Genomic DNA, 14,133 nt, shown 5'->3' with positions numbered 1-14,133 from the left:
ATGAGCCTTTGTAGGCCACAGTAAAGTACTGGCTTCTATAGCCTAATAGAGCCCAGTAAAGCCTAGCAAAGCCTACTAGAGCTTAAAACAGCCTATTAGAGACCAGTACAGTACAGTACAGTACAGTACAGTACAGTACAGTACAGTACAGTACAGTACAGTACAGTACAGTACAGTACAGCCTAGTGCACCCAAGACTAGTATAGTCCAGCCTGTTGGGAGAACAGAGTAGTGGAGGTTGGTATAGGCTATACTAGCATGGAACAGGCTGGACTAGGCTAGACTAGAGTGTACTAGGCTGTACCAGACTCTAATACTCTCTATTAGGCTTTACTAGTCCCTTGTCAGCCCTCTAGATACTCAGACCATAGGGACTAAACACTGCGTACACGGGCCATAGCTTGTGTGTTCACGAGCAATAGTTTCGCATGAGCCTTTGTAGGCCACAGTAAAGTACTGGCTTCTATAGCCTAATAGAGCCCAGTAAAGCCTAGCAAAGCCTACTAGAGCTTAAAACAGCCTATTAGAGACCAGTAGAGTCTAGTACAGTACAGTACAGTACAGTACAGTACAGTACAGTACAGTACAGTACAGTACAGTACAGTACAGCCTAGTGCACCCAAGACTAGTATAGTCCAGCCTGTTGGGAGAACAGAGTAGTGGAGGTTGGTATAGGCTATACTAGCATGGAACAGGCTGGACTAGGCTAGACTAGAGTGTACTAGGCTGTACCAGACTCTAATACTCTCTATTAGGCTTTACTAGTCCCTTGTCAGCCCTCTAGATACTCAGACCATAGGGACTAAACACTGCGTACACGGGCCATAGCTTGTGTGTTCACGAGCAATAGTTTCGCATGAGCCTTTGTAGGCCACAGTAAAGTACTGGCTTCTATAGCCTAATAGAGCCCAGTAAAGCCTAGCAAAGCCTACTAGAGCTTAAAACAGCCTATTAGAGACCAGTAGAGTCTAGTACAGTACAGTACAGTACAGTACAGCCTAGTGCACCCAAGACTAGTATAGTCCAGCCTGTTGGGAGAACAGAGTAGTGGAGGTTGGTATAGGCTATACTAGCATGGAACAGGCTGGACTAGGCTAGACTAGAGTGTACTAGGCTGTACCAGACTCTAATACTCTCTATTAGGCTTTACTAGTCCCTTGTCAGCCCTCTAGATACTCAGACCATAGGGACTAAACACTGCGTACACGGGCCATAGCTTGTGTGTTCACGAGCAATAGTTTCGCATGAGCCTTTGTAGGCCACAGTAAAGTACTGGCTTCTATAGCCTAATAGAGCCCAGTAAAGCCTAGCAAAGCCTACTAGAGCTTAAAACAGCCTATTAGAGACCAGTAGAGTCTAGTACAGTACAGTACAGTACAGTACAGTACAGTACAGTACAGTACAGTACAGTACAGTACAGTACAGCCTAGTGCACCCAAGACTAGTATAGTCCAGCCTGTTGGGAGAACAGAGTAGTGGAGGTTGGTATAGGCTATACTAGCATGGAACAGGCTGGACTAGGCTAGACTAGAGTGTACTAGGCTGTACCAGACTCTAATACTCTCTATTAGGCTTTACTAGTCCCTTGTCAGCCCTCTAGATACTCAGACCATAGGGACTAAACACTGCGTACACGGGCCATAGCTTGTGTGTTCACGAGCAATAGTTTCGCATGAGCCTTTGTAGGCCAGAGTAAAGTACTGGCTTCTATAGCCTAATAGAGCCCAGTAAAGCCTAGCAAAGCCTACTAGTATTTAAAACAGCCTATTAGAGACCAGTCGAGTCTAGTACAGTACAGTACAGTACAGTACAGTACAGTACAGTACAGTACAGTACAGTACAGCCTAGTGCACCCAAGACTAGTATAGTCCAGCCTGTTGGGAGAACAGAGTAGTGGAGGTTGGTATAGGCTATACTAGCATGGAACAGGCTGGACTAGGCTAGACTAGAGTGTACTAGGCTGTACCAGACTCTAATACTCTCTATTAGGCTTTACTAGTCCCTTGTCAGCCCTCTAGATACTCAGACCATAGGGACTAAACACTGCGTACACGGGCCATAGCTTGTGTGTTCACGAGCAATAGTTTCGCATGAGCCTTTGTAGGCCACAGTAAAGTACTGGCTTCTATAGCCTAATAGAGCCCAGTAAAGCCTAGCAAAGCCTACTAGAGCTTAAAACAGCCTATTAGAGACCAGTAGAGTCTAGTACAGTACAGTACAGTACAGTACAGTACAGCCTAGTGCACCCAAGACTAGTACAGTCCAGCCTGTTGGGAGAACAGAGTAGTGGAGGTTGGTATAGGCTATACTAGCATGGAACAGGCTGGACTAGGCTAGACTAGAGTGTACTAGGCTGTACCAGACTCTAATACTCTCTATTAGGCTTTACTAGTCCCTTGTCAGCCCTCTAGATACTCAGACCATAGGGACTAAACACTGCGTACACGGGCCATAGCTTGTGTGTTCACGAGCAATAGTTTCGCATGAGCCTTTGTAGGCCACAGTAAAGTACTGGCTTCTATAGCCTAATAGAGCCCAGTAAAGCCTAGCAAAGCCTACTAGAGCTTAAAACAGCCTATTAGAGACCAGTAGAGTCTAGTACAGTACAGTACAGTACAGTACAGTACAGTACAGTACAGTACAGTACAGTACAGTACAGCCTAGTGCACCCAAGACTAGTATAGTCCAGCCTGTTGGGAGAACAGAGTAGTGGAGGTTGGTATAGGCTATACTAGCATGGAACAGGCTGGACTAGGCTAGACTAGAGTGTACTAGGCTGTACCAGACTCTAATACTCTCTATTAGGCTTTACTAGTCCCTTGTCAGCCCTCTAGATACTCAGACCATAGGGACTAAACACTGCGTACACGGGCCATAGCTTGTGTGTTCACGAGCAATAGTTTCGCATGAGCCTTTGTAGGCCACAGTAAAGTACTGGCTTCTATAGCCTAATAGAGCCCAGTAAAGCCTAGCAAAGCCTACTAGAGCTTAAAACAGCCTATTAGAGACCAGTAGAGTCTAGTACAGTACAGTACAGTACAGTACAGTACAGTACAGTACAGTACAGCCTAGTGCACCCAAGACTAGTATAGTCCAGCCTGTTGGGAGAACAGAGTAGTGGAGGTTGGTATAGGCTATACTAGCATGGAACAGGCTGGACTAGGCTAGACTAGAGTGTACTAGGCTGTACCAGACTCTAATACTCTCTATTAGGCTTTACTAGTCCCTTGTCAGCCCTCTAGATACTCAGACCATAGGGACTAAACACTGCATACACGGGCCATAGCTTGTGTGTTCACGAGCAATAGTTTCGCATGAGCCTTTGTAGGCCACAGTAAAGTACTGGCTTCTATAGCCTAATAGAGCCCAGTAAAGCCTAGCAAAGCCTACTAGAGCTTAAAACAGCCTATTAGAGACCAGTAGAGTCTAGTACAGTACAGTACAGTACAGTACAGTACAGTACAGTACAGTACAGCCTAGTGCACCCAAGACTAGTATAGTCCAGCCTGTTGGGAGAACAGAGTAGTGGAGGTTGGTATAGGCTATACTAGCATGGAACAGGCTGGACTAGGCTAGACTAGAGTGTACTAGGCTGTACCAGACTCTAATACTCTCTATTAGGCTTTACTAGTCCCTTGTCAGCCCTCTAGATACTCAGACCATAGGGACTAAACACTGCGTACACGGGCCATAGCTTGTGTGTTCACGAGCAATAGTTTCGCATGAGCCTTTGTAGGCCACAGTAAAGTACTGGCTTCTATAGCCTAATAGAGCCCAGTAAAGCCTAGCAAAGCCTACTAGAGCTTAAAACAGCCTATTAGAGACCAGTAGAGTCTAGTACAGTACAGTACAGTACAGTACAGCCTAGTGCACCCAAGACTAGTATAGTCCAGCCTGTTGGGAGAACAGAGTAGTGGAGGTTGGTATAGGCTATACTAGCATGGAACAGGCTGGACTAGGCTAGACTAGAGTGTACTAGGCTGTACCAGACTCTAATACTCTCTATTAGGCTTTACTAGTCCCTTGTCAGCCCTCTAGATACTCAGACCATAGGGACTAAACACTGCGTACACGGGCCATAGCTTGTGTGTTCACGAGCAATAGTTTCGCATGAGCCTTTGTAGGCCACAGTAAAGTACTGGCTTCTATAGCCTAATAGAGCCCAGTAAAGCCTAGCAAAGCCTACTAGAGCTTAAAACAGCCTATCAGAGACCAGTATAGTCTAGTACAGTACAGTACAGTACAGCCTAGTGCACCCAAGACTAGTATAGTCCAGCCTGTTGGGAGAACAGAGTAGGGGAGGGTGGTATAGGCTATACTAGCATGGAACAGGCTGGACTAGGCTAGACTAGATTTTACTAGGCTGTACCAGACTCTAATACTCTCTATTAGGCTTTACTAGTCCCTTGTCAGCCCTGTAGATACTCAGACCATAGGGACTAACCACTGAGTACACGGGCCATAGCTTGTGTGTTCACGAGCAATTGTTTTGCATGAGCCTTTGTAGGCCAAAGTAAAGTACTGGCTTCTATAGCCTAATAGAGCCCAGTAAAGCCTAGAAAAGCCTACTAGAGCTTAAAACAGCCTATTAGAGACTAAGCAATAGTCCAGCCTTTTGATGGAACAGACTAGGGGAGGGCGATATAGGCTCTACTAGCATGGAACAGACTGGACTAGTTAAGACTAGGTTAAACTAGGCTCTACTAGGCTCTATTAGGTTGTACTAGGCTGTAATAGTCTGGACTAGGCTGTAATAGGCTGGACTAAGCTGTAATAGGCTGGACTAGGCTTTAATAGGCGGGACTAAGCTGGACTAGGCTTGAATAGGTTGGACTAGCCTGGACTAAGCTGTAATAGGCTGGACTAGGCTATAATAGGTGGGACTAGGCTGGACTAGGCTTTAATAGGCTGGACTAGGCTATAATAGGCTGGACTAGGCTGGACTAGGTTATAATAGGCTGGACTAGGCTGGACTAGGCTGGACTAGGCTGTAATAGGCTGGACTAGGCTGTACTAGGCGGGAATTGGCGAGAAACAGCGTCCCGGGAGGTCACATGATGGTAAACGCCATTTACCATAGCATAGTATGGGAGGTGTACACAATGTACACAGCCCATAGTTCTAATATTAGGCTGACTATGGCTCTCCACTGCCCCCCATTGAGAAAATATAGTCGGCATAGAAGTGTTCACGAAAGGTAGTCGCAAGTGTTCACTTCCCATAGCAACTATGGGAAGTGAACGACTACGTGTACACCGAGCCTAGTCTGTTCACGGGCCATAGCATTTAACATTGAGCACTACCTGCCGTGAACACCCTTATTATTGTTATTATTATTATTATTATTATTATTATTATTATTATTATTGTTAATATTGTTAATATTGTTATTTTAATTAAAGTGGGATTAGACTGCACTGACAACATGACACAGATAGAGGGCGGTGCTGAGCCATGCAGGAGCGAGTACAACAACTGGCTGGTGATCATTCTGCTGGTGGTTTTCCTGCTGGTCACCAACATACTGCTCATCAACCTGCTCATCGCCATGCTCACGTAGGAACCCTGTTGTACCTGTTAGCCACCTTCCTTCTGTCTGTCTGTGACTCCATTAATGTTACTCTGTCTCTCTTTACTGAACTCAGCTCTTCTCTCCTCTCATCATCTCATTAGTGTGGTCCACAGTAACCTTGTAGGCATGTATATGTCCTTATATGACTCATCATTGCACCATAAATGAAAACCTTAACTTGCCATCTCCCACAGTAAGATGACAGCAGCACTGGTTGCAGTTCATTTTTAAATGTATCTACTTTAATTACAAACAGTATCTCAAACAGTATACGGATCATTTTACTTCTAGACACCAACGGAGACATTGTGCACAAGTTTACTTTGATGTTCCAAAAGTATATAATTCAGTTTCCAAAAAATCCTTTAGATTTAAAGCTCCTTCTGACTGGAACAACCTACCTGTTCATATTCGGTCAATATCATCTCCTCAATTGTTTAAAACGGCGCTGTTCTCTGACCTTGAGACTACGTGTTCATGTTTTCACTAATTATCAGTACTAGACCATACCCATAGGGGGATATGAGCACCCAAAGTGTGCAGTTTGGCTTATCCGCTGTGAACAGACAGTTTATCAGGGATGGAAAGTGACTTTGTACTCTGTAGTGTGTACACACACACACACGCACATCCCGTCGCCGCGTTGTGGAGGCACAGAACACACACAAACACCCACGCATATACAGATGTAAGAACTGGAGCCGTCCCCCGTCGCCAACACACACAAGCGCGAGCCGTCACGAGCACGTACACACACACACACACACACACCACGGTACATCCTCATGCGGCCAGAGCCGTCCCCCGTTGCGAACACACATAATGTACATTCTGACAAGTGCCTCCCGAACATGCATGCGCACGTACGTGTCCACGCATACACGACCCCCCCCACACACGCACACACACAGCCCAGCACCAGTCTGTGATGGAAACCTAATAATAATAATGAAACGCATTTATATGGCGCTTTTCTAAGTACTCAAACTTACTCAAAGCGCTTTACAATGGTTCATTCATTCATACAGGGGGGGGGGGCATTGGGAGGTGGAGCGGGGAACAGTCGACGCCAGCGTCCCCACTTTTCCCACATTCACACACCAATGGTGGCAAGCTAGCACCGACCGAATCATTGGAGGCAATGTAGGGTTCAGTGTCTTGCCCAAGGACACTTCGACATATGGACAGGAGGAGTTGGGATTCGAACCGCCGACCCACGGATCAATGGACGACCTGCTCTACCTCCTGAGCCACAGCCGCCCTGTGGTGTAGCTCTTAAAAACAAAACACCATATGAACGCAAGATCCAATCAACCCCAAATATGATTTAACAGTTTGTTGTTTTGTCCAGTGTTGGGCAGTAACGAATTAATAATAATATATTACTGTAATATTATTACTTTTCCCAGTAACGAGTAAAGTAAGGTATTAGTCTGCCAATAGAGTAATATTTTACCATATTACTCCGACAAAAAAGGCCTTGTTACTCGTTACTGATGACGAGCGTCATTTATTTTAGCTCATTCATTCATTTAATATGTACTCTCTCCGTCTCTCGTAGAGGCAAGTTGTCGCACCATGCAAAAATAGAGCAGATCTACAAGCTATCAACCTACGTCAGAGATGCTTTTTAGCTTGCAGATCAGTTATTTTTAGCACGCAGCCTGCGCACAGTTATGACGTAGCGCATGACCCGTATGCGACCACTGCGTCGTGTATTTCTCCTTTTTAACTTCAAAAAGCTCTCAAACTTCTATTTTGAGGCACGGAATTTACTTATAAGATATCGTTCGGATAGAATTTAGTTGTTCAACTTCATATATGTGGTCAATTAATCATGACAGAGCCTATTTAAAAATTTAAAAAATAATTAATGGAACCAAATGGACCCGTTATTTGTACACTCTCAACAAATTGACATAGATTTTACAATATAAATTGCGGTCCAACTGATAGAAATGCCATTAAATGGGGGTCTGTAGCCCTAATGCATGTCAAACTGGTGATCCTTGAAATTAAAATGGTTGAAAATCACTGCTAGAGCCGTAAAAAATCTTCTCTTATGGGGGTCCCTGGCATATCTTTTGAAATGGGGGTCCGCGGGCTAATAAGTGTCAATTTGGGGGTCCTTGACACGAAAAAGTTTGAGAACCACTGCTCTATATCTCCTCTCCTCTCTCCTCCCCCCCTTGCACTTTGGCTGATTAATATTGACTGCAGTGTAAGATATGTTGAAAAGGTTAAGAAATTTTACTTAATTGTTTCAGTTTTTGAGAGGCTGCAGCCAGTGTGTGCAGTTCAGATTGATGTTGTTCCTGTAAGGATAATTATTGATCCAATTCCAAATATGGAATTTGTAGCAGCAAAATACTTAAAAGGATAAAGACTGTTGACTGTTTTCTATTGTTCCATTAAATTGGATTCAGTTCTAAAAGGCTAAAAACTGTACACGTCTTTTCTTTTGCGGGGGGCGGGCGCGGGGAAAGTAATATAAAGTAATACGTAATATATTACTCTTGATTCCAAGTAATAAGTAATATAATATTATTACTTTTCAAATGAGTAATAAGTAATAAGTAACATATTACTCTCCTAAGTAATATTATTGCCCAACACTGGTTTTGTTCCTTCAACCTTCCATGCAGCAAGACCTTTGAGACGGTGCAGGAGAAGAGCGACCACTACTGGAAGTTCCAGCATTACAACCTCATCATGGAGTACCAGTCCCGTCCTGTTTTGGCTCCTCCGTTCATCTTCCTCTCCCACCTTCTTCTCTTCTTCTCTTTTTTAAAGAAGAAAATCCACAAGGAGTCTTCCAGCACATCCAACAGGGGTCAGATGTATGGTCAGTATTTGATTTAGATCAAATAAAACAGAATAAAACATATTCTAACTTTAGTAAAAGGTTATAGTGTTATTTGACCACTGGGTGAAGTCTAGATCAAAAGATAATCATTGACAACTGTCTATTTTATTGTGAGCGCCTGAATGAATGAATGAATGAATGAATGAATGAATGAATGGAGGCACAGGTTACAATGATGCATAAATAATGAGTCGATTTTTTGTGACAACTGGTCTTTTGTACATCATTATTTGTGTAACTGTGCTTTTAGTACATCATCTACCAAATATTACATTGATTATTAATCAATTGATTAATTGATTGATTAATCAATAGATTGTTTGAATTGTTGACATTGTCTAGGCCCAACCTCAGCTCACAGCTGCTGAGATACTGTGTAAATTATGTTGATGTGCATGATAATAATTTAACCATTTTCCCCAATGGTTAGAGGAGAGGAGGAGGGTGATCAGAGTTAAGCACTGGGAGACCGAGCAGAAGCAGAAGTTCCTCAAAGCCCAGAGTGAGACAGAGAGAAGCAGTGACTCTGAGAGGATCAAGCAGATTTCTGACAGATTTCACTCGCCTCTGCTTGATAGGTAATTTCAAACATGGTGACAGTTACCAAAGAAAATTGAGCAACCTGGCATTCATCGCTGCCAAAAAATGTATTGCTGTAAATTGGAAAGCCCCTTCCCCCCCAACACTAGCCCAATGGAAGACAGAAATATCAAGTTATATACCTCTAGATTACTTACATTACAAAATTAAAGGAAAGTTGGACATCTATGATAAAATATGGACTCCATTCATATTCTCAGATGGGCTGATGTAAGAACTAGACCCTGGAGGGTGTTTGGAAAGACAGCTGCATCAGCAAACCTAGCAATGTGTTTTTGTTTGTCTTTTTTCGGTTATTGTAATATTTTATTTTGTTGTTATTTTTTGTGGTGTTTTGTCTAACACTGTATTGTCTTTAAAAATGAAATAAAAAAAAGATTTCTGACATGTAAGATAATAACTTTGTGATTTAACTTCATGTCAATAATTAATTTCACCATAAACCTGCACCTTGTACACAATACATGTACTGAACCGTGTGTGTGTGTGTGTGTGTGTGTGTGTGTGTGTGTGTGTGTGTGTGTGTGTGTGTGTGTGTGTGTGTGTAACAGAGTGGACAGTAAGCTGCAACAGCAGACAGGAACCATTGACCAGAGGATTGAGAAGATGACTGACAGGTGAGATGACAATGACTTCATGTCAATCACTACATTCACCTCAGACTACAGATGTGCTCTAACTGAATGGATCTGTGTGTGATAGAGGGGGCGGCAGTGGCTCAGGGGTACAGTGGCCGGGTAGAGTGAACTGGCAAACCGCAAGGTTCCCAGTTCGATCCCGGACTGGGGCGCTCCCCTAGAGTTAGTGTCGAAGTGTCCTTGAGCAAGACGCTGAACCCCTAATTGCTCCCGATGAACAGGTTGGTGCCTTGCATGGTTTCCTCCGCCATCGGTGTATGAATGTGTGTGTTAATGGCACAATCAATGTAAAGCGCTTCGGATAGAAGCGCTATATAAATGCACCATTTACCATTTACCATTTAATACATGTACTGAACTGTGTGTGTGTGTGTGCACGTGCATGTTGACAGAGTGGACAGTAAGCTGACAGAAACCATTGACCAGAGGATTCAGGTGATGACTGACAGGTAAGATGGTGTGTGTGTGTGTGTGTGTGTGTGTGTGTGTGTGTGTGTGTGTGTGTGTGTGTGTGTACAGTGGCCGGGTAGAGTGAACTGGCAAACCGCAAGGTTCCCAGTTCGATCCCGGACTGGGGCGCTCCCCTAGAGTTAGTGTCGAAGTGTCCTTGAGCAAGACGCTGAACCCCTAATTGCTCCCGATGAGTGTGTGTGTGTGTCAATGTCAATAATTAATTTCACCATAAACCTGCACCTTGTACACAATACATGTACTGAACCGTGTGTGTGTGTAACAGAGTGGACAGTAAGCTGCAACAGCAGACAGGAACCATTGACCAGAGGATTGAGAAGATGACTTACAGGTGAGATGACAATGACTTCATGTCAATCACTACATTCACCTCAGACTACAGATGTGCTCTAACTGAATGGATCTGTGTGTGATAGAGGGGGCGGCAGTGGCTCAGGGGTACAGTGGCCGGGTAGAGTGAACTGGCAAACCGCAAGGTTCCCAGTTCGATCCCGGACTGGGGCGCTCCCCTAGAGTTAGTGTCGAAGTGTCCTTGAGCAAGACGCTGAACCCCTAATTGCTCCCGATGAGCAGGTTGGTGCCTTGCATGGTTTCCTCCGCCATCGGTGTATGAATGTGTGTGTGAATGGGTTAATGGCACAATCAATGTAAAGCGCTTCGGATAGAAGCGCTATATAAATGCATTTACCATTTAATACATGTACTGAACTGTGTGTGTGTGTGTGTGTGTGTGTGTGTGTGTGTGTGTGTGTGTGCACGTGCATGTTGACAGAGTGCACAGTAAGCTGACAGAAACCATTGACCAGAGGAATCAGGTGATGACTGACAGGTAAGATTGTGTGTGTGTGTGTGTGTGTGTGTGTGTGTACAGTGGCCGGGTAGAGTGAACTGGCAAACCGCAAGGTTCCCAGTTCGATCCCGGACTGGGGCGCTCCCCTAGAGTTAGTGTCGAAGTGTCCTTGAGCAAGACGCTGAACCCCTAATTGCTCCCCATGAGTGAGTGTGTGTGTGTGTGTGTGTGTGTGTGTGTGTGTGTGTGTGTCAATGTCAATAATTAATTTCACCATAAACCTGCACCTTGTACACAATACATGTACTGAACCGTGTGTGTGTGTGTGTGTGTGTGTAACAGAGTGGACAGTAAGCTGCAACAGCAGACAGGAACCATTGACCAGAGGATTGAGAAGATGACTTACAGGTGAGATGACAATGACTTCATGTCAATCACTACATTCACCTCAGACTACAGATGTGCTCTAACTGAATGGATCTGTGTGTGATAGAGGGGGCGGCAGTGGCTCAGGGGTACAGTGGCCGGGTAGAGTGAACTGGCAAACCGCAAGGTTCCCAGTTCGATCCCGGACTGGGGCGCTCCCCTAGAGTTAGTGTCGAAGTGTCCTTGAGCAAGACGCTGAACCCCTAATTGCTCCCGATGAGCAGGTTGGTGCCTTGCATGGTTTCCTCCGCCATCGGTGTATGAATGTGTGTGTGAATGGGTTAATGGCACAATCAATGTAAAGCGCTTCGGATAGAAGCGCTATATAAATGCACCATTTACCATTTAATACATGTACTGAACTGTGTGTGTGTGTGTGTGTGTGTGCACGTGCATGTTGACAGAGTGGACAGTAAGCTGACAGAAACCATTGACCAGAGGATTCAGGTGATGACTGACAGGTAAGATGGTGTGTGTGTGTGTGTGTGTGTGTGTGGGTACAGTGGCCGGGTAGAGTGAACTGGCAAACCGCAAGGTTCCCAGTTCAGTTTACCATTTACCATTTAATACATGTACTGAACTGTGTGTGTGTGTGTGTGTGTGTGTGTGTGCACACGTGCATGTTGACAGAGTGGACAGTAAGCTGACAGAAACCATTGACCAGAGGATTCAGGTGATGACTGACAGGTAAGATGGTGTGTGTGTGTGTGTGTGTGTGTGTGTGTGAGAAACTATACACAGTGCCCCTCATTTATCAACATGGTGTAGACCAAATGGACGTACGGCGAAATCACAGCAGTTTTCAACATTTATCAATTTATCCTGACTTTGTCTTCAGCCTACGGCCCGCTCAGATCTCACGTCAGGTCTGAGGACACATAGACTTTGGCTGAACCCGTCTGTTCCATCCTAGACCTGCTGAGCAGCATGTCTGACCGTCTGACAGGCATCTGGACACATGTATCCACTCCAACATGTATATCTAACACACTAATAAATAATCCCTGTGAAAATATAACATTTTATAAACTCATTTAAACAAACTGCTTTAACAGTCATTCAGATAAGATTGCAGATCTGCCTGCATTGGCTGTTTGAAACTAGCAGATCTACAAGCTCACAACCCGTCGCATCGCGACACGTTGTGAGCTTGTAGGTCTGCTATTTTCAAAATATACGAGCGCTTATGTGAGAGCGTTTTCGGGAGTCGGGACTGGTGCTGCTGTAATGTTTTCATGGACAGTGAGGTCTCAAACGTATATACAATAACGAGTCCTATCATGGAGTTATGTAAAACCTGGGTTAAGGATAACCTGACGTTTCTTCACACTGTGGATCTATTTGGCCCACCGGGAGGAGATCTGAGACATGACCCACACACCAGCCTTCATCCATTCATCCTCCTATAATCCTCCTATCATTTGACAAACCTCTGTAGTGGTCTAGTGGTCTAGTGGTCTAGTGGTGTAGTGGTGTAGTGGTGTAGTGGTCTAGTGGTCTAGTGGTGTAGTGGTCTAGTGGTGTAGTGGTCTAGTGGTCTAGTGGTGTAGTGGTCTAGTGGTGTATTGGTGGTGAGGCCAACATTGTTCTGCCCGGTTCTCCTCAGTGGCTGGAGCAATTTCTCAACAGCCATTGACCAATATAATACCATCTGAACTCAACACCTAACAGCGAAGCCCATTTTTAGATTTCACAAAATCTCAGCTGTTTATTAGCGTTTTTGTGTTCGCTAGCTCACGGGTTGCCAAATAATGTGTGCATATCCCCCCACGGGTATGGTCTAGTCTAGTGTTTACTAGATTAGTATCACTATTGTCATACATTGTGTCACTATTCTGTACATTCTTTAGATATATGTGTGTTACTTCAACATCAATCAATCAATCAATCAATCCATCAATCAATCTGTGTGTGTTCTGGCAGAGTGGACAGAATGGAAAAACAACTGACTGAACAGTTCACTGAGCAGCGGAGATACTTTGACCAGAGACAGAGAGCTTTGGAGACCAAGGTAACGTCCAGATGTTTATTCAAACCTCTTCTCTCCTCAGTGTCTGTTCCTACGGATAAGCATTGTTCTGTCTGATCTGTAATGAATCCTCATAGAACACTTTACTACACATGTTGTCCACCGTTCTGTGACAGAGTTTTATCATTTAAACGTTGACATTCATGCCTTTATGCTGTTCTTACTGTGTGTGTCCACTAGGTGGAGGATGCTCTCAGTCAGATCTTGGAGGCTTTGACCAAAACATCTCAGCTCAACCTAAACATCCTGGAGGTTGTGGGTTTGAATCCAGCGCCGTGCGTCTGCCTTTGTGGAGCGTCTATGACATGACTGACCCGTGTTCTGGAGAGGAGGAGGAGGAGGAGGAGGAGGAGGAGGAGGGGGACGGGGGGAGGAGGGGAGGAGGGGAGGAGGAGGGGGACGGGGGGAGGAGGGGAGGAGGAGGAGGAGGAGGAGGAGGAGGAGGAGGATAAATGTCACTGTATGTATTCCTACGGGCTGGGGGGGGCGGAGCCTGTCAGCAGGGAGTGTTGGGTGGGAGGAGTAGGATGAAGGCTCTAGGTCCTCTCGGTAGGGGCTCCTCACTGGTAGGTGAGTCAGTAGGAAACAACACAGTGACAACACACAGTAAATTGGGGAGAAAAGGGTTAAAAAGAAAAAAGGAAAAAAAAAGAACATGACACACAGACCTGCTTCTCTATAGCACCGGTTCTCAACCTGTGGGACGGCGCCCCCTGGTGGGCCGTGGGGATATTGCAGGTT

At 44.9% G+C, this 14,133-nt stretch overlaps 1 protein-coding gene across 1 annotated transcript in view; it reads left to right on the top strand.

Moving 5' to 3' along the window:
- The window catches only part of LOC308086821 (transient receptor potential cation channel subfamily M member 5-like), a gene marked incomplete at both ends in the record, with an annotated part of 71,236 nt that extends 57,535 nt beyond the window's left edge, over positions 1–13,701 (top strand). The window contains 9 exons of the mRNA XM_080430466.1: positions 5,403–5,556; positions 8,218–8,412; positions 8,876–9,016; positions 10,069–10,125; positions 10,413–10,478; positions 11,280–11,345; positions 11,768–11,824; positions 13,287–13,374; positions 13,573–13,701. Coding sequence (XP_080286592.1) covers positions 5,403–5,556; positions 8,218–8,412; positions 8,876–9,016; positions 10,069–10,125; positions 10,413–10,478; positions 11,280–11,345; positions 11,768–11,824; positions 13,287–13,374; positions 13,573–13,701 — 953 coding nt within the window. The remainder of the gene's footprint in view (positions 1–5,402; positions 5,557–8,217; positions 8,413–8,875; positions 9,017–10,068; positions 10,126–10,412; positions 10,479–11,279; positions 11,346–11,767; positions 11,825–13,286; positions 13,375–13,572) is intronic.
- Between the last annotated feature and the right edge of the window lie 432 nt (positions 13,702–14,133).

The sequence above is a fragment of the Gymnoscopelus braueri genome, assembly GCF_963280865.1.
Source record: "Gymnoscopelus braueri genome assembly, chromosome: 6".
Lineage (NCBI taxonomy): Eukaryota > Metazoa > Chordata > Actinopteri > Myctophiformes > Myctophidae > Gymnoscopelus > Gymnoscopelus braueri.
The sequence above is the reverse complement of the archived record's forward strand: the minus strand, read 5'-3'. Positions and strand labels throughout refer to the sequence as shown.